This window comes from Cheilinus undulatus, linkage group 24, assembly GCF_018320785.1.
Source record: "Cheilinus undulatus linkage group 24, ASM1832078v1, whole genome shotgun sequence".
Taxonomy (NCBI): Eukaryota; Metazoa; Chordata; class Actinopteri; order Labriformes; family Labridae; genus Cheilinus; species Cheilinus undulatus.
The window spans coordinates 4,153,136-4,173,767 of record NC_054888.1 but is presented as its reverse complement, the minus strand read 5'-3'; the positions used below and the strand labels follow the sequence as shown (position 1 = coordinate 4,173,767).

Below are 20,632 nucleotides of genomic sequence, written 5' to 3'. Positions count from 1 at the left end.
TATGGGCCCAATTTCAGCAAAAAAGGCCAATATAGCTTCAACTTTTTTGGACTTATCTGACCATTTTGAAGTCCTTTCAAACTTTTTTGCCCATTTTTGCCACCTTATGCCTTTTTTTCACTTTTTACCTATTTTCACTACTTTTCCTACCTATTTTTTGCCACTTTTAATCCATTTTTACAACATAAATAGATAAAAATAGTAGTTGCTTTGATTAGAGTGGTTATTATACAGGTCAGCATTACTCAACCCTGCTCAATCAAAGAGCCACACTGTTGAAAAAATACCTTTACAAGAGCCACAATCTAAGTGGTGAGAAGTGGCAAAAATGGCTTGAAGAAGCAATAAAAATAGTTGGTCAAAAAAATGGTCAAAAAGCAGCAAAAATGCCTGAAATGAGATGAAAATGGGGAGAAAAAGAGGAAAAGAGTCAAGAAGTTGCAAAAACAGGTGAGAAGTGACAAAAAGAATGAGTTAAAGATGGAAAAAAGGTCAAAAAGTGGCAAAATCGTGGCCAAAAAAATGAGTGAAAAGTGACTAAAATGGGCAAAAAGCAGTCAAGAGTGGCAAAATAAGAAACAAGTGGCATGTAATGGCAAGGGCAGAAAAATAGTAAAAAGGAGGAAAATTGGGGAAAAAGAGGAAAAAAGCCATACTTATTGGCAAAAGGTAGCTAACATGGGCAAAAAATGGCAACAAGTGGGATCAAAGTGGAAAAAATTGGCAAAAAGTGGAGAAAAAGAGCAAAAATGGGCAAAATGTGGCACAAAGAAGAGGCAAAATTTTGAAAAAAAGAAAACTGGTGGTATTTAATGGCAAAAGGTGTCTTATTTGGGTGACAGGTGGCAAAAATGGGCTAAAAGTGGCAAATGGAAGTTGCAAAACTGGGTTAATAATAGGAAAAAAGGGGTATTTAATTGGCAAATGGTGAAAAATCATGAAAGGGGGCAAAAAGAAGTTGCAAAATGCCAAAAACAGTAGGAAATAGGGGTTTTAAAAGCAAAAGATAGCTTACATGGGTGAAAAGTGGCAAAAATGGTTAAAATGGCAAACAAGTTTCCTCTTTTTTAAGGTTTTCTGGTGGAATAATATTTCATATAAAGACATTAAAGAGCCACAAATAATCATAAAAGAGCCACACGCTGAGTGTCACTGATCCAGGCCCAATAAATGAAATACGACCATCACAGCCTAACTTATAATGGACCATAATGCTGCTGACCTCCATGGGCCTCACATTTGGCTTGGCTCCAGAAAGCGCTCCCCCTATATCCCCCTCATGGGCGACCTTGCCAGTGAGGGTCCCCATCCAACCTGACTGAGCTTGAGAAGATTTGCATAGAAGAATGGCAGAAAATCCCCAATCCAAGTGTGCAAAGCTTGTACTCAAAAAGACTAGAGGTTGTAATCGCTGCTGAAGGTGCTCCAACTCAGAACTGAGTAAAGGGTCTGAACACTTATGTCAATGTGGTACTTCAGTTTTTTCTCTTTAATCAAATTGAAAACATTTCTAAAATTCTGTTGTCGCTTTGTAATAAGAGGTTACTGAGTTTAGATTAATGAGAGAAAAAAGATAAATAATCTGAGCTGTACAGTCAAATGCATCTTCATGGTGTTGGTTTATTGGACCTGAGCACTCCTGAAAGTCTTACATTTACATTTCTGCACACCTGTCCTCAGCCGTTACCTCCAGTTGAAATAAAAATCAAGTTGAAAAGGAAATGGATTGCCAGCAGAGCTTCACAAACACTCGTCCTAAGCTATGCACTGGTAATATTCTCCAAACTACAGCCTGTGTGTCCATGGATCATGGTGCTTGATGATAGCTGTTTGGCTTTGAATAACTGTGATTATTCCAGACAACAATTCAGGCAACTTCGCGCAACACTTGTAATTCACAGGCGAGTGCCTTTAGCCGTTCGATTGGAGCTTTTCAGCAGCGGCGCACAAAAGAAATGCAATTTTGCAGCATGAATATTATACCTGAGGTCTGAAATGAAATCCTCACGCTGAAGGAAAGTCTTATTTTGTGATTGCAAACAGTATCCCCCCTGAACACACACTCAGAGAGGGAGCGGGTTGGTTTTTATGAGTAATCCTCACTACTGATTTGAGGCCTGTAATTGTAAGCAGCCCAGCAGGAAGTGAAGCAAGTCTCAGCTATTGACCGGCCTCAGACTCACACTGAGCTAAAACACAGGGGTGGTGGCACTGCCGCTGAGAACATGTCAATTTTGCTCTTTAGAAAAGGGGCACTGCTTGAAGACTGAAAGCAAATCAACACGAGTATCGACCCAGACAAGCCAAGCCTGTAAATTGCACTCGGAGAGACGAACAAAACAACAAAAACCATCACTGGGCTTTTATCGACGGGCAACACTTTGGCTGGCACGCTTTACTTCCAGAGGAGCAGAAGACTGAAAAGAGTGAAAAGAAAGGTTTGATAGAGCGTTCAGACACAGACGGTGTGTACTTTGGAACAACACTTGAGCTCTAAGATGTCTGTAAACCTGAGCTTTTTCAATTCTGATCAACAAACACACTCAGAACCTTTTTGTGCTGCTTTCTCATGTCCTTAACTACAGGTGAGCTTAGCTCAAAGCAGTTGAAATTACCGTATTAACTGTAATATACAACCCTGATTAGGCGAGGACCCATGCAATTCATTTTTTACTGAAGGTGATAGACAACATGAAAATGACAGCTGATTCTAACAGTGTGGCATTCCTCTCTGACTGCGTTTGATACAGACGATCATTACATAGAAACTGGTTGATAGGTCTCTAAGAACAGTGCTTAGCTAGTCTTGTTCAATCTTGTCTGATGAAAAGTCTTGGTGACTCTGTTTCAGGAACAGACTGAATAAGGTGTTCCACAGGGTCCATTAAAGTGAAGTAAAGTATTTCGAGAGATTGTGGAGATGTAGTTCCTTGTACCCAGTCATGTACTTTTGCCTTCATTTTTGAATGTCATTTCTGGGTCAAATTTAATGTTTTATAGTCGTGAGTATTCAGGTAGCTCAGGCTTGTCAAACTCAAGGCCCGGGGGCCAAATCCGGCCCGTGGTGCAGTTATACCCGGCCCACCAGATCATATGGTCAGTTTATAAGAACTGATAAAAAGTCAGGAATGTAGGAGAAATGTGTGTTTTCTCTATATTTTGATTTTGCATCTCAAAGGTCAATTAAAACTTATGGTTTTGACTGTTTATTTTATATTTTAACCTTTACATCTCATAAATTTGACTTTTATCTAATACTTTTACCTTTTAGATTATAATTTTACATTTGAATCCTACTTTGACCTTTCAAAGTCATGATTCTGACTTTACCTCTTGTTTTTACTAGTGCTGAAATGCATTGCCAGAGATGTTTCAAGGATTTTCAGTCATTCTGCACTGTAGATGGATTAATTGCATTAAAATTTTCAGCCAGATTAATCATAAAGATGGATTAATCCGCATTAGCGTGACAATTTTGACAGCCCTAGTTTTGACCTTTCTCAACTCCTAACTTTGACTTTTATCTCGTTTTTTTACCTTAAAACTTGTGATTTTAAATTTCATTTCATATTTTGAGTGTTAAAACCGGTGGATTTGAAATTATCTTATATTTTCACTTTTTAAACTTAAGATTTCAATGTTTATCTGAAATTTTGATTGTTAAATATCATGATTTTGAATTTTTTTCCCAGTTTTGCTGATCATTTCAACACCTAACTTTCAGTTCTATCTCATGTTTTACCTTTAAAACTTGTGATTTTAATTGTACTTCGTATTTCCTATCTCATATTTCGACTGTTAAAAATCATGGTTTCAGTAATCAATCTCATATTTTGCCTTTTAAAAACATTATTTTGACTTTAAATGCCACGTTTTTACCTTTAAAAATGTATAAGTTTGACTTTTATCCCAGATTTTTACCTTTAAGATTCATTATTTCACTTTTTGAACCTTACTTTAAACTTTAAAAGTTATGATTTTGACTTTGATCTCATGTTTTGATCTTTTTCAACTGCTAACTTTGATTTTTATCTCATTTTTTACCTTTAAAACTCATGATTTTTTTAAATTTTATATTTTGACTGTTAAAACAGATAGATTTGAAGTTTAATTTCAGGTTTTGACATTTTAAACTCACAATTGCGATGCTTATCTCATATTTTGATGTTTTCATATATTTATATCATATATTTTGATACATGATAAAGTGCCCCCTGGGTGACTTTTCAATGGGTTTAACAGGATATACGATAAAGTGCCCTCTAAAGTTACCACCCAGAGAGGACATATGATGAAGTGCCCTCTAAAGTGACCCCTCAGAGAGGACATGTGATAAAGTGACCTCTAGAGGGACCCCCCAGAGAGGATATATGAGAAAGTGACCTCTAGAGGGACCCCCCAGAGAGGATATATGAGAAAGTGCCCTCTAAAGTGACCATCCAGAGAGGACATATGATAAAGTGCCCTCTAAAGTGACCATCCACAGAGGACATATGATGAAGTGCCCTCTGAAGTGACCCCTCAGAGAGGACATATGATAAAGTGACTTCTAGAGGGACCCCCCAGAGAGGATATATGATAAAGTGCCCTCTAAAGTGACCATCGATAGAGGACATATGGTGAAGTGCCCTTCAAAGTGACCCTCCAGAGAGGACATATAATAAAGTGCCCGCTAAAGTGACCATCCAGAGAGGACATATGACAAGGTGCTCTCTAAACAGACCTTCCAGAGAGACCATATGATAAAGTGCCCTCTACAGGAACCATCCAGAAAAGATATATGACAAAGTGCTCTCTAAAGTGACCCTTCAGAGAGGAGGTACGGTTAAATGCCCTCTAAAGGAACCCTCTAGAGGGGACATATGACAAAATGCCCTCTAAAGTGACCCTCCAGAGAGGACATATGATAACGTGCCCTCTAAAGTGAACCCCCCAGAAATGACACATTACAAGGTGCCCTCTAAAATGACCAGCCTCAGAGGACATATGATAAAGTGCCCTCCAAGGTGACCATCCAGTAGGGACATATGGCAAAGTGCCCTCTAAAATTACCCCCCGAGAGGACGTATGATAAAGTACCCTACAAGGTGACCATCCAGAGAGGACATATGACAAAGTGCCCTCTAAAATTACCTCCCGAGAGGACATATGATAAAGTGCCCGCTAAAGTGACCCCCCAGAGAGGACATATGATAACGTGCCCTCTAAAGTGAACCCCCCAGAAAGGACACATTACAAGGTGCCCTCTAAAATGACCAGCCAGAGAGGACATATGATAAAGTGCCCTCCAAGGTGACCATCCAGAGAGGACATATGACAAAGTGCCCTCTAAAATTACCTCCCGAGAGGACATATGATAAAGTGCCCTCTAAAGTGAACCCCCCAGAAATGACACATTACAAGGTGCCCTCTAAAATGACCAGCCTCAGAGGACATATGATAAAGTGCCCTCCAAGGTGACCATCCAGAAGGGACATATGGCAAAGTGCCCTCTAAAATTACCCCCCGAGAGGACGTATGATAAAGTACCCTACAAGGTGACCATCCAGAGAGGACATATGACAAAGTGCCCTCTAAAATTACCTCCCGAGAGGACATATGATAAAGTGCCCGCTAAAGTGACCCCCCAGAGAGGACATATGATAACGTGCCCTCTAAAGTGAACCCCCCAGAAAGGACACATTACAAGGTGCCCTCTAAAATGACCAGCCAGAGAGGACATATGATAAAGTGCCCTCCAAGGTGACCATCCAGAGAGGACATATGACAAAGTGCCCTCTAAAATTACCTCCCGAGAGGACATATGATAAAGTGCCCTCCAAGGTGACCATCCAGAGAGGACATATGACAAAGTGCCCTCTAAAATTACCTCCCGAGAGGACATATGATAAAGTGCCCTCCAAGGTGACCATCCAGAGAGGACATATGACAAAGTGCCCTCTAAAATTACCTCCCAAGAGGACATATGATAAAGTGTCCGCTAAAGTGACCCCCCAGAGAGGACATATGAAAGGTGCCCTCTAAAGTGACCCCCCCAGAGAGGACATATGACAACGTGCCCTCTAAAATGACTTCCCCAGGGGGGGACACATTACAATTTACCTGCTAAAGTGACCCCCCCCCCCAGAGAGGACATATGAAAAGTGCCCTCTGAAGTGACCCCCCAGAGAGGACATATGACAAGTTGCCCTTTAAAGTGACCATTCAGAGAGGATGGATGACAACACGCCCTTCAAAGTGACCCTCTAGAGAGGACATATGACCAAGTGCCCTCTAAAGTGACCATCCAGAGAGGACATATGATAAAGTGCCCTCCAAGGTGACCATCCAGAGGGGACATATGACAAAGTGCCCTCCAAGGTGACCATCCAGAGGGGACATATGACAAAGTGTCCTCTAAAATTACCTCCCGAGAGGACATATGATAAAGCGCCCGCTAAAGTGACCCCCCCAGAGAGGACATATGAAAGTTGCCCTCTAAAGTGACCCCCCCAGAGAGGACATTTGACAACGTGCCCTCTAAAATGACTTCCCCAGGGGGGACACATTACAATTTGCCTGCTAAAGTGACCCCCCCCAGAGAGGACATATGAAAAATGCCCTCTGAAGTGACCCCCCAGAGAGGACATATGACAAGTTGCCCTCTAAAATGACCAGCCAGAGAGGACATATGATAAAGTGCCCTCCGAGGTGACCATCCAGAGAGGACATATGACAAAATGCCCTCTAAAATTACCTCCCGAGAGGACATATGATAAAGTGTCCGCTAAAGTGACCCCCCAGAGAGGACATATAAAAGGTGCCCTCTAAAGTGACCCCCCCAGAGAGGACATATGACAACGTGCCCTCTGAAGTGACCCCCCAGAGAGGACATATGACAAGTTGCCCTTTAAAGTGACCATTCAGAGAGGACGGATGACAACATGCCCTCTAGGGTGTCCCTCTTGTGGTGATACATGACTAACTATCTCTCTGTTTTGTTCTGCAGAGCATGCCCCTGCAGATGGATTGAAGTTGTCCACAAGTTTGTAGATCTAGATTGTGATCACACTAAGATTAAATGCAGCATTTATAACCTTTATCTTCTAACTGGCATTATAATTCTGCCTTAGTTGCTGATTAACTTGGCCTACTTTTGTTCCAGTGGCAGTGCGGCTGAATGAGATATGAAGTAAAGAAGAGGTACTAAAAGTTTGGAGCTATTTATCAGAGTAAAATGATTTGATCAATAAAAACATCCTGAGTTCCTCTCCTACAGGTGACAGTGTGGTAAAAAAAGCTGACTGATCTATTAATAGAGGAAGTGACATCACAGACTCAACATGTTGTGCAAACTCCAAGGCGAGGCTTTGCTGTCAAACTCGTCTGCTCTCAGGTCAGACGACAGCTCCTTTCTTCCTAACGCAGGAGAAGATAACAGATTCCCAGTGTTGGTGTGTCTGTGTGAGTGTTACAACACTTCACATTTCTGACACTGACGTCTCATCACTCTCTTCTTCCACATGTTGTAAAGTGGAGACATATTGGGGCCTCCGTAATGCATAACAAAACGCTCGCTATTGTTTTTGCTGTAACATGAATGAGAAGTGTAGAGAGGAAGGAGACACCCTGAGCAAACAGAAGAGCAGAAAAATAACACATGTTGAAATCTGAGGAATGATCAGGCACGTAGGTTACCATGACAACAATTTCCATATGTGTAAACTTTATTCAACTGTGAAGTTCAGTGAAACCTTTGGACTGAAATAGGTTTTACATCTTAAAATAGACACCAAAGTAATTAGGATCACAAGCAGACTAGATCCAGCTCTGTCCATCCATGCGATGTCTACATAGGTTTTGATTTTTTTTCTCTTAATAAATAAAATCATCATTTAGAAACTGAATTTTGTATTTACCTGGTTTGTCTTTGTGAGATATTTAAATTGGTTTGATGATCTGAAACATTTAAGTTTGATAAATATACAAAAACATCAGGAATCAGAAAGGGGACAAATACTTTTTCATGGCACTGTACTATGGCACAAATGTTGCTTTGATAAGAGTGGTTATTATTCAGGTTAGAGTAGGACCTTTATTTGCTGACCTCCTTGAACCCCCATTTGGCACGGAGCCAGAGAGCTCTCCTCTGTATCCCCCTTTATCGGCATTCGTGTCTGCGCATGACTATTACAGAATGTGCATGAGTTCAACCACCTTCAGGTCCAGTGGGGGTCCCCGGTCCCTGGCACCCTTACTTTGGGGGTCACAGGCTGAAAAGGTTGAAAACCCCTGCACTACAATCTAATGCATTAGGATAAAATATGGTACAATTTCATACAATACAATAGGAGAAGATCCAAAAAGATGCCATGCTATGCTAAAGCATGATATGCTTGATATGATATCATCAGTGCTAAGTTTTGTTTATTTTCATATCTTATTACTGGTGAAACAAGGTTGACAGTTTATGGTTAAAAAGATTACCCTTTTTAGGCCCTCAGGTTAGTCCTGAATCCAGAATCCGGCCCCTGCTGTGATTGAGTTTGACACCCCTGTCTTATACTGTGTGTTTGTTCATGAGTTTAGAAAAATGGCTGTTTTAACTGGTTAAAGTACAGCACCAATGTGATGTACTAGAGTAGAAATATACAGAATAATCAACAGTTAATTAAAGCAGAGAAGCTGTTTCTGAAATATTTAAAATAAAATATGTTTTTGCCAGCACGTAACTTGCTTAATTAATCTGCAATTTCATCTCTGTAAGCATTTGAAATAGGTTTTTAATTCAGAAATTTAATGAATTCAGACCCCCCACGATCCATGCAAAAGAAAAAAGTGACTTATTGCTGTCAAAAACACATTAATTTAATTGTTTTCATCATTTAAAGCCAAACAAAATAGTGTTATTATCAAAAGACTTTTGTATGAACCATTCATATGCTTTATCATGGTTTCTGGCCGTTTGAATGACCCTAAATTTTCCGGACTCCAGGTTGGGAACCAAGGCTCTAGATCAGTCGTGGGACCCACCATCAACTCCTGAGGGAGAATTGCGACCCACATTTTGGCTAATTTTTAGTCATCAGATGTATTTAATAAAAAAATAGTAGAGCTTGGGCCTAAGATGGTACAACAGGTGCAACAAAACAATGAAATCAGACAACGTGCATGTTTTATAAAGTCTCATAGACAATTTGGTGCTTTTTTTCCCCTTGGCACACATCTGTGGACCACTGAAAAGGGCTTTACAATCCACCAGTTAAGAACCACCGCTCCAGTGGTTCTCAACTGGTGGGTCAGGACCCAAAAGTGGGTCATGGAGCAGTTTTCAGTGGGCCGCGACTAGGTGTCCAAAAAAAAAAAAATAATAATAATAATAATAATCGGGCCAAAATCCTGAATTCCTTATTGGACATGCATCGAAACCTTTAATTTGACCTGTTTTAATGTGAAATTTGGTAAGTTGACACAGTTAGTCAAGCCACCTGAGGTTAAGTGCTTATCTTCCTTGTGTTTTTTATTACTTCCTGTTTTATTTTAAAGTTGCACTTACCCTTGTGTCTGTCTTCCAGAGCCTGCTCCTTATATCTCCCCTGATTATCTGCACCTGTATCCGTCAGTCCCTGATTGTCTGTGTATTTAATCCCAGTGTGTGATCCCTCATGTCGCTCATGTTACAATGTGAAAAGATACAATGTGGTTGAATTTGATATATGATATAATTATATTGCCAAAAGAATTCACTCACCCATCCGAATAATTGAAATCAGGTGCTCCAATCACTTCCATGGCCACAGGTGTATAAAATCAGGCACCTAGGCATGCAGACTGTTTCTACAAACATTTGTGAAAGAATGGCTCGCTCTCAGGAGCTCAGTGAATTCCAGCGTGGTACTGTGATAGGATGCCACCTGTGCAACAGGTCCAGTGGTGAAATTTCCTCGCTCCTAAATACTCCACAGTCAACTGTCAGTGGTATTAAGTGGAAGCGATTGGGAACGACAGCAACTCAGCCAAGAAGTGGTAGGCCCCGTAAAATGATGGAGCGGGGTCAGCGGATGCTGAGGCGCATAGTGCGCAGAGGTCACCAACTTTCTGCAGGGTCAATCGCTACAGACCTCCAAACTTCATGTGCCACTGGACTCTAGAGCAGTGGAGACGCCTTCTCTGGAGTGATGAATCCCGCTTCTCCATCTGGCAATCTGATGGACCAGTCTGGATTTGGCGGTTGCCAGGAGAACGGTACTTGTCTGACTGCATTTTGCCAAGTGTAAAGTTTGGTGGAGGGGAGATTGTGGTGTGGGCTTGTTTCTCAGGATCTGGGCTTGGCCCCTTAGCTCCAGTGACAGGAACTCTGAATGCTTCAGCATACCAAGAGATTTCGGACAATTCCATGCTCCCAACTATGTGGGACCAGTTTGGGGATGACCCCTTCCTGTTCCAACATGACTGTGCACCAGTGCACAAAGCAAGGTCCATAAAGACATGGATGGTTTGGTGTGTATTAACTCGACTGGCCTGCACAGAGTCCTGACCTCAACCCAGTTTAATAAATTGTACAATACAAATCTACGCTAATCTGGTTTAGGACCTAATGTGATATCAGATCATGAAATAGAAATGCCATATCCTCTTACTTTAAGCTGTCCAAAATGAGACATCAAGTGGCATGGAGCATATGTGCAGGCATTTAAAACAATCAAACATTAAGAATAGCTTAAATAACCTAATAAAAACCAGCATCATAAAGCCTGTTCTAGCCAAAAGGTAGCAAATTTGAAGCTTTGGATGAGTCAGCAGCTGCTGGCTTTTCACTGGGGAAACATAACCAGCATCATAAACTCTCAGAGGATCCTCAAACACTGTGTTAAACCAGGTATGAAATGATGTTCTCTCTTAAAAATCAGAGCTGGGGGATTATAGACAGAGGACGCAGCCACTGTAGGATTCACTAATTAGGGATCATTCCTTTCTGTGTCTCTCTTCATCCCCCTGTTTGTTCTGTCCTCATATACCTCCACACTCACCTTGTTTGTGAGAGGACCGAGATGAAACGAGAGCAGAAGAGGCTGTCACACCCTTTCATTGTTCTGTTTTGTGCATTTTAGGGGGGAAATTACAGTGAAAGCGGAAATAATTGCTTGTCCCAATTATGAATCCATCTGCCGTTGTAGCTCTCTGATTTGATGGGGAGGGAACTCCCGAGAGCAACGGCAAACAATGTGGAGGAATAAGGCTCAGGAGCGTGTCAGGGGCCATTAATATCCATAAAAGCAATTTCACAACACACCTAATGACATAAAATGACGGACAATAACAGGGAGGTAATTAGACTGTGTGATGTGTGTGTTCGAGGGGGAATGGAGTAATGGAAGCTAATATATTTCTCTGCTTTAATGCATGTGGACAGTTTACCTCAGTCCCTCTCAGTCTGTTATAAAAAAATATGACATAATATTATCATAAATGCATAGTATAGCCTTTGGGAGAGCACAAATACATTATTTTGACTAAATGGTGTAATTATCACCTCCATTTGAAATATTAAAGAGCCTTTTATGGAGACTATAACTAAGATTTTGAAACAATAAAACCAGATCCAGTCCTCATTTTATCAACTGGGTTTCCATTTTTTCCTTTTTCCTCTCATGAATGATGAGGATTATTGTCTCTTATCCTTAAACAACTTTAATAAAGTTTAAAACTTTTGAAATTGATCTGAATATTTATAGAAAAAGCATGTTTGAATCGAGACAAAAGCATGTACTATGAAAGCTTGGGTGTCGTGGTGTGAATGGTTATCTAGATTTCCTGGAGTACGGGAGTCGCTGTGATTTCTTCTTCCGGGTTCCTGCAGCAGTTTGTTTTGTTTGGGTGTATCAGCAGAGCTCAACATGACTCAAAGTGTCACTCTGCGGCTGTAGTCTCGACTTTTCTCCACTTTTAGAGACGGCTTAGCTACAAATATGACATCTTTTGAAGTTTTACTCGACGCTGTGGCTCGGTGAAAGCGGACAGTGACTTCTCCGTGATTTCATCCTGAGACACCTGTTGCTCCAGTTTCGACAGACAGGTGCTACTGGGAGCAGCTCCGGGGAGAGAAACACCCGAAACCTGGATTAATTTCTCTTATTTTTTTCAACATATTATATTTTGCAGACAACATGAAGGTTACAGTAACTTTCGGAGACACTTCGGTGGTTGTACCCTGCAAACCTGGATGGAATGTCCGGGATTTAATCGACCAAGCCACGCGGAGATACCACAGGATTTTGGAGCAGGTAACCCTGTCTTTATTCTAAACAGAAAGTGAACTAATGGACACTTAAGGCACATTATTATGGCACCCTTTCATCTTAAAATGCCCATACACATTTAAATTCCAGTCATTCTTTACATTTTGTTCATATTAGCTCACGTAACGTGGGTGACGTCACAGAATTGTGGTTACCTAGTTCATTGAATTAAAGCTAACGTTAGCTAGCTTAGTTGCTAGCTTAAATAAAATAAAATAATACGTTATGCCATGTCAATAAAGTAATTCAGTTTTCTGCGAATTTAACTGAGTTCTATTGGTTCAAGTCTTGAGAAAGTGAGTAGCTACAAGTCTATTAAGTAACTATTTTAAAAATGTTTGGGTCAAGACTTGCTTTTTTACTGCTAGCTTTTAGGTGCTTTAGCCCACTGGTTTTCAACCTTTTCAGCCCAGGACCCCAAAAATAAAGGTGCAAGAGACTGGGGACCTCCACTGTACCTGAAGGTGGTCGAACAGCCAAGCACGGTCTAGAATCTTGTGCAGACAAGGCCGCCCGTAAGGGGGGCTAAAGGGGAGAGCTTTAACCTGAAAAATAACCTCTCCTACCAAAGAAACAAGTATATGTTTTTATTCACTTGTGTTGTAGATAGCCTTCTTAGAAACAGGTTCAGATCCTTTTTGTTGAAAACAGACATTAAATAGGTTAAAATGGCTAGAATAGGTTAATAATGTCAAAAATTGATGGAAAAAGTGGTGAAATTGGATTTTAAAAGACGCAAAAACTGGATAGAAATTTGATAAGCTTGGCAAAAAAATAAGCTTAAAGTGGCAAAAAATTGGTTAAAGCAGCAAAAGTTGGTTTAAGTGGTTAAAACTGGCATAGACAGTGGTAAAGGGACTCAAAAAGTGGCTGAAATGACTTTAAACAGGCAAATATGAGCATATCAAACAGTGAAAAGTGGTAAAAATGGTTAATAGAGGCAGTAATGGGTCAACAGAGGCAACAATAGGTGTGAAGTGGCAAAACTTAGTTTAGAAGTGGAAAAAACAGGCAGAAATAAATTGTTGTAAAGGGTCTGAAATGGGAAAAAAATGGGTTTTACGTGGCAAAAATGTGTTAGAATTGGCGAAATTGGTGGGAAAAAAATGATTAAAACTGGTTAAAATGTTGTAAAATTGGTGTAAAGTGGCAACAGTATAATTTTAAAAATATTCTTGTTATTTTTTAGGGCATCTTGCGACCCCCTCACAGGGTCTCGGGTCACGACCCCACGAGAACCACTCCTTTAGCCGATGAGGCAGTGGGTTTAACTTTTTTTTTTTTTTAAAGATTTATTTTTGGGCATTTTTGTATCTTTATTAGATAGAGGAGGACAGTGGATAGAGTCGGAAACAGGATCAAGAGTGGGGGTGAGACATGCGGTAAAGGGCCTCAGGCCGGATTCAAACCCAGGCTGCCTGCGTACATGGGGAGCGCCTTTGACCACTAGGCCACCTACTCCCCCGTGGGTTTAACTTTAAATGTTTTTTCCCTTTCCTTGCCTTGTTTTTTGTTTTTTTTTTTTTAACAGAAAGAAGTGTTAAGATAACATAAATAAGACCTTTTTTGCCTTTTCAGTAGACACATTAAAGAATGTATTAACCATACATGTATTCAATCTATTTTTTTAGTTTGGATAATAATTCAAACACCTGGGATACCAGTGCAACAAAAGATTCTGCGCATGACAGTTTCTGTTTACCTTATCAATAGGCAAGTAACCCTGAGGACATCATTGCCAAGCTTACGGTTGTATTTGAATAATAATAATCGTAATAATAATATCTTGAATTTATATAGCACCTTTCAAGAAACTCAAGGATGCTTTACAAGAACACATTAGACATGGACAAACTATGTGAGGGGTAGGATGAGTGTAAGAGCTGGTTTAGTGAAGACTGTAGGCTGTGGTGAACAGGTGGTGCTTGGGACATTTTTTGAAAATGTCCAGAGGTGGAGTGCTACGGATGACTGCAGGCAGAATGTTCTGGAGGGTGGGGGCTGCAGCACTGAAGGCTCTGTCTCCAAAGGTTCTGAGTTTGGTTGTGGGAATAGAAAGAAGGCCGGTGTCTGAAGACTGAAAGTTGTGGGATGGTGTGTATGGATGGAAGAGATCAGAAAGGTACAGGAGAGATTTGTATGTAAGGAGGAGGATTTTGTAGTTGATGCAGGACCTGAAAGGGAGCCAGTGAAGGTGGATTTGTGTAAACCTATTCAAAAATCACACAAAATCAATAACAGAAGATGAAATGAAGCATATCGTCTATAAATTTGGTCTAGTCCTCTTTACTGATGAGAGTAGAGTACCCGTATAAAGTCCTGAGGAATACGCCATCATCAACACATGTGTGTGCGTCTGCATCTTTCATACAATGCGATTGACACCTGCCCCATTCATTGTGCATTGCAAGCAAATACATAACACAATATGTAACACAGACCAGACCAGCAGAGGTTGTCAGCAGTTTTAACAACTTTTCTCCCTTGTTAGGTGATAATTCTGCATTTTAAGACAATGCGGAGTGTACCTTACACCTTAGAAAGTGTTGGTTTGACCGACAAGTGACTAGTGGTGGAGGTTAGAGCAAATCTTTGGCTGAGAAATAATCATGGAACATTACGAGACGGAGATGCTTTAAAGTTAAATGCAAAGCCGGAACTACACTCCAGACATGGCTGCTGCACTGTGTCAGTGATTTACTCAAGAAATAGTTCCGAGTATTTGCTTCATGTGTCATAATGTTACATATTTACACGTTATTATTTCATAGTGTGGTGAATGTACAGGTCACAACTTGTCCACGAGAGCGTTTTGGAGTTGTTGGATTGTGTATTTGATGAGTTTGATGAGGGAAAGCAAAAAATACCATCTTCTTACATAGCGTTAGCTGTGCAGCTGTTATATCGGTCCCCCCAGATCTAGAAACAGCTTCCACCGACAACTTACGGAAACAAACCTATTACTAAGACTATAGGAATTATAGCAATGGGCGACTTTGTCAAAATGTTGAAGTATCCCTTTAAGCCACATATTTTTCCAAGAATGCACTGAAAAGGGCTTCCCAACGCACCAGTTGAAAACCAAGGGTCTTCTGCCTGTGGGAAACTCCTAAAAACAGACCTTGGCTTATATGCTGGGGTGATTTATCCTCCAGGTTTAACTGTAATTGCTGCCTTCAAAAATAACTCTGAAAGCTTGACATCTAAGTGGTATCCATATGGGAACACTGCTGTTTGGCAACTGCAACATGGAAATAAAAAAGATTTCTTGCTCTCCTTGTGGCCTTCCAACACTATAAGATGCCAGTGATCTGATTCTAGACCAGGGCTGTCAAACTCAATCACAGCAGGGGCTGGATTCTGAACTTAGGTCTAACCTGAGGGGCATAACAGGGTCGACATTAACCACAAAATGTCAACCTTATTTTCACCAGAAATGAATTATGGGGGTAAATAACTTGGCACTGATGATAAATGATTTTGCAATTAAAAGGTGAACTTGACAAGTTAAAAACTCAAAATCTGAGATAAAAAGTCAAACTTATAAGTGTAAAAGGTAAAATCATGACATTTAAAGTCAAAATAATGTTTTTTAAAGGCAAAATATAAGAAAGGATATTAAAACCATGAATTTTAAAAGTCAAAAACTGAAATAAAATTCAAAATCATAATTTTTAACAGTCAAAATATGAGGTAAAGATCAAAATCATGAGTTTCAAATGTCAAAATATGATATAAAATTAAAAAGCATGTGTCTTTAAGGTTAAAAAAAGTGATAGTTTTTAAAGTTAGGAGCTGAAAAAGGTCAAAACATGAGATAAAAGTCAAAATTATGATTTTGAAAGATCTAAATAGGATTTGAAATTTAAAATGATTAATCTTAAAGGTAAAAATATGAGATAAAAGTCAAAGTTATGAGATGTAAAGGTTAAAATATGAAATAAAAAGTCAAAACCTTAACTTTTAGACATAACTGTGAGATGCGAAATTGAAAATAAAGAGAAAACACTCATTTCTTCCTCATGCACCTGAGTTTTTATCAAATTAGTTTTACTTTTTACTTTTTCTATTTTGTATGGCTCAACAAGGATGTTATAAATCATCAAAGTTAAGTTTACATTTTTATACTGGAGGAAATCTGCAGACTTCATACTGGTGGGCCAGCTCTAATAAAAATATCATATGATCTGGTGGGCCGGGTATAACTGCACCACGGGCTGGATTTGGCCCCCGGGCCTTGAGTTTGACACCTGTGTTCTAGACTGACTGTTGTCCTTGTGCTTTACTCTCTGGATCAGTGTTGTTACAATATGCAGGTTTAATGCCACACATTTGGCACTTAACATTATTGTCGTTTTTGTTTTATGGTTTTCTAGATGTTTCTTTTCCCGGTCTGACGTGGTGCAAATATTGTTAATTGAGTTGAGCTATTGCAGCCTAAAGCCATGTGTGCACAGGTGTGAAACTTTGCTTAAATAATGATGTAAACCATGAGTGCTTGACTACTTTTATCCATCCCTACTTTAACCGCTTTGCAGATGGTAGGTTACATGAAGAGACGTGTGAGGAAGGGGTTGTGACTTTCGTTGTTTGTGCCTCCCATGGGCATGAGGTGTTGGGAAGTGTAGAAGTCGACATGTGGAGGGGAAGTACAAAACTTTAACGCAATGTGTCAATAAAAGAAGATCCCCTTTCATGCACTGAACAATCTGTACCAAACTGACTTACTCTTAACCGCAGGTTTAGAGTTTTGTTTACTCGTGACATTTTTGTGTTATTTTAATGTCCCACATTCACACGAAGGCGTGAAACCCCTGTGTTCTGCACCCTGATGGTGCAATCACTTGAACATAAATCATTCTGCCGAGGTGACCTTTTTATTAATCAGCAGCTTTGTGTGTTCATGCTGTCCTAGTGTGATAGGATGCTGATGTGTGTTTCAGCTGCAGTCTCAGCTGTCTACCTGTACAATAGCTCTCTGTTTAAGTGTTGGTATCTCAGCGGGCAGGTGGAAGTTTGCTGCTTGATCTCCTAAATGTGGCCGCAGTCAGGGAGGTGCGCTGCGGACAGCAGGCTTTGTCCTGTGAGTGATTGGGGATTAGGATTGGTGACAGGCTTGTGTCTTATCGGTTGGCTGGTCCCCCTCACAGATACGCCCACGCTTCCTCCCACTCGGCCAGGCGGCAGGCTGGCACATGGAGATGCGAGGGGCTGCATTGGAAGCGGTGGTGGCAGGGCTGATTTTCTTTTTTTTTTTTTTTTGGCTGGGTGGATTGCTTCCACACTCATGGGAGCTCATCTTATTCCCCTGAGCCACATCTCTGCTCCACTGACATCTGCAGCCATGCCCCTCTTTTCGCAGCACTCCCTGTTGATCCTCGTTGAGACACGCTGCAGCACACAAGCTGAAGTAGGCTAAATGCTGCTGTGTGATCAGAATTAACCAAGCCCTTGATTGCGTGTCACATTGCATGTTAATTCGGAGTAGGGCTGGACAATATGGACCAAAAATCATAGAAATATCATCAAAATGGTTATCCCAATACCAGGATTACTATCTTTGAAATAATTATTGTAAAAATTAAATGATATTGAAACCTGTCTGATACCGCAGCAAATAATGGACAACCTTGCCAATAACTGAAATACCGAGCAGAGCTAAGAAAGGAGTGGGGAAGTAGACAGTCAGGTAGTTGTTTTATGCTTGGAGCTTCTTTCATAATGTTCAGGGTGTACAATGGGCCCCCATAAGTGTGTGGCACCCAAGACAACCACACATACAACTGGCACCAGTGGTGCAGTTGTACAGTTTGCCAATATTGAAGACCTATATATGATTTATACTGTCAATATGTTTGACAGATATTTCAGCAGAAATTTTCAGACCTTAAACTTTTCATATATTTAACTTTTTAAGCTGACATCTGCTGATTCTGATATCATGACAATAATATTTTGCATCCCTAGTGCTTTTGAGCGATGACTTTGCTTAGAATTGCTGTGCACTCCCTGTAAGTTGTAAAAATCAAATCAGGTCAAACCAACTTTATTCATATTGCATGTTTAGAACAACCAAGGTTGAATTAAAGGGCTTTACAGACTAAAAATGAAAACTTGAAATAAGACTACACCATTATAATATGATGTTATGATAGCAAAATCAATTAAAGTAGAACATTATAGACTAACATTGAAAGAAGTTGTAGAATCTAGGGCTGAACGGTTTGCAAATATAATCTAACTGCAATTTTTCCCCCTAATATTGCAATTGCAGTGTAATATGCGATTATTAGGTTCCTTATCTTATTTTTCAACACATTGAAGCAATAAATCATTCTATATTATAACCTACATTCAATCCAGAACATGGTCATCATACATTTTGTACATTTTACCATTTTATTGCAAATTGGACATGCAGTGTTACTGGGCTGAGAAGGCGTGTAACATGCTTTAAGCTATAAAGGAGGAAGCTGGGGTGGAGGAGGCTGCCAGCAGCAAGGTGGTGCATCAGCATGAAGTACCTCACATATTAATGGACCTTGAATGTTTGCATAAGGGGCATTAAAGCTCTGCTGCTGCAAAAAGAAATTCTATCAAACTGGTATTTTGACACATTTCAAGTTAAAGAAGCGTTGCAATTTGTAAATTGCAGCAGGCCGTATTGCGATTTAATCTTATTTGCAATTAATTGCCCAGCCCCAGTAGAATCTACAAAATTCACTGTAATACAACAACCTCATCTTGAAACAAAATGCAAAGACAAAAGATGTGTTGTCAACAAAACTTACTGTTTACCAGCTTGGTAACACATGGCTACACACTACTTGATAATTTAATTGTTTTTATGTATAAAAAATGCGGGCAGGCTCATGTTCTTCCAGGTAGAGAAGGATGGTTGGTAATTCCTCGGTAAGACTAAACATTTCAAATAGATCATTTTTTTTTGGTCAATAGGTATATTACCATATTACCATGAGTGGCTCTTACTGTGAACAATCCTTTTTTTTTTTTTTAACTGAGAATTAGGTCTGGCATCTATCTATGTTTGTAACAGATAATTGTAAACTGATATATATCTACAAAGTTGTACATATTGCCCATCCCTTAGCTGAAAAATGCTGCTAAATGCTGCTATGCGATCAGAATAAACCCAGCCCTTGGTTGTTCACGTTGCATTTTAATTAGGAGCCTTTCTTAGACGTTGACTCAGCACTCTCTTGCCTTTTCTTCTAATAGGGGTGGATTATGATGAGGACAGTCCGGTGCTGTATCTGTCACAGAGGGCTGAATAGATCTGACCAGCTCCTGCCAGCAGAATCCACTTAGTGCCCACATTAACCGCACATTTCTCCTCTCTCTCTGACAGCAAGGACAGCGTCAAAAAAACTGGTTTTAATCACGGAGGGCGTGTTGGTTTATAGTCGTGCTGGACAAGCTTCTGCACCGTGCACCGTGCACTGCAGCACTGGCATGCAGACCTTCTTAATTAGCAGTTTATTCTAATGTGATCTCAGCTGTGACTTTGTATGTGTTCAGCTGCTTTCAGCTCCTCTGGTGAGAAAACAGTATCAGCAAAACCTCTGACCAAGTGCACAGAGCATTCCTGCTCATTATACACAAGACTGATTTGTAAAATAAAAATATATGTGCCACCATGTTGGTGATAAAAGATTTTCTCATGTAGATTCTACACATTTAATGATGACAGCTGAGAGCAAGGTGTTAAAGTTTTGACGTCGTGTTTCGGTACCTTTTTGGCACGATAATGAAGGAACCACAACATGGAATTTCTTTTTTGTATGGGGAACTTTAAAAGTTCCCTTGTAAACATTGTTCACATTGCAGTATCTGTAGTTCAGGCTCTCAAGCCTACTTTGGGTTTTTTCTTTTTTTTCTACATTTATAAAGAATATAAAAGGCTTTATTCAAATAAATCACATTCAACATTCAGAATAAAGCTGCAGCCTCTTGCCAAAGAGATGATCAATACACATACTGAAATGATTTTTGAAAATACTAAGAATTAGGTTGTTTATTTTTATTGACATATTGATACCCATTCCTCTAATCCTTAAATTTCCCATCCAACCTTGAACACATCATAATTTAACTGCTCTCAGTTGAGCTAATAAACATCATATCTATCCTGCTGGTTTCAACATGGAGTTTGGCGTGGGATTACTTTTTAACTGATGAATACATAGTTTTGGAACATTTTTACAGCCCAGAGTCTGTCTGGAGTCTGAGGGTAACCGTCTCGCCAATGCTATGACACAGCCTTATACATGATCAAGTTCATAAAGGGCTGCTGAGACTTTTTTCTTTAAAGAGCAGAAGAAGAATTTCTTAAT

At 40.0% G+C, this 20,632-nt stretch overlaps 1 protein-coding gene across 2 annotated transcripts in view; it reads left to right on the top strand.

Annotated features, from left to right (window-relative positions):
* The first annotated feature begins 11,825 nt into the window (after positions 1 to 11,825).
* Positions 11,826 to 20,632, top strand: part of pard3ba (par-3 family cell polarity regulator beta a) — a 364,154-nt gene continuing 355,347 nt past the window's right edge. Inside the window, exons 1-2 of one of the 2 annotated variants that reach the window (XM_041781937.1) lie at positions 11,826 to 12,055; positions 12,142 to 12,263. In XM_041781937.1, the coding sequence (XP_041637871.1) occupies positions 12,147 to 12,263 (117 nt within the window). In that variant the 5' untranslated portion in view covers positions 11,826 to 12,055; positions 12,142 to 12,146. Of the gene's footprint in view, positions 12,264 to 20,632 lie in introns of both variants that reach the window. The other variant, XM_041781936.1, reaches the window with a different exon arrangement.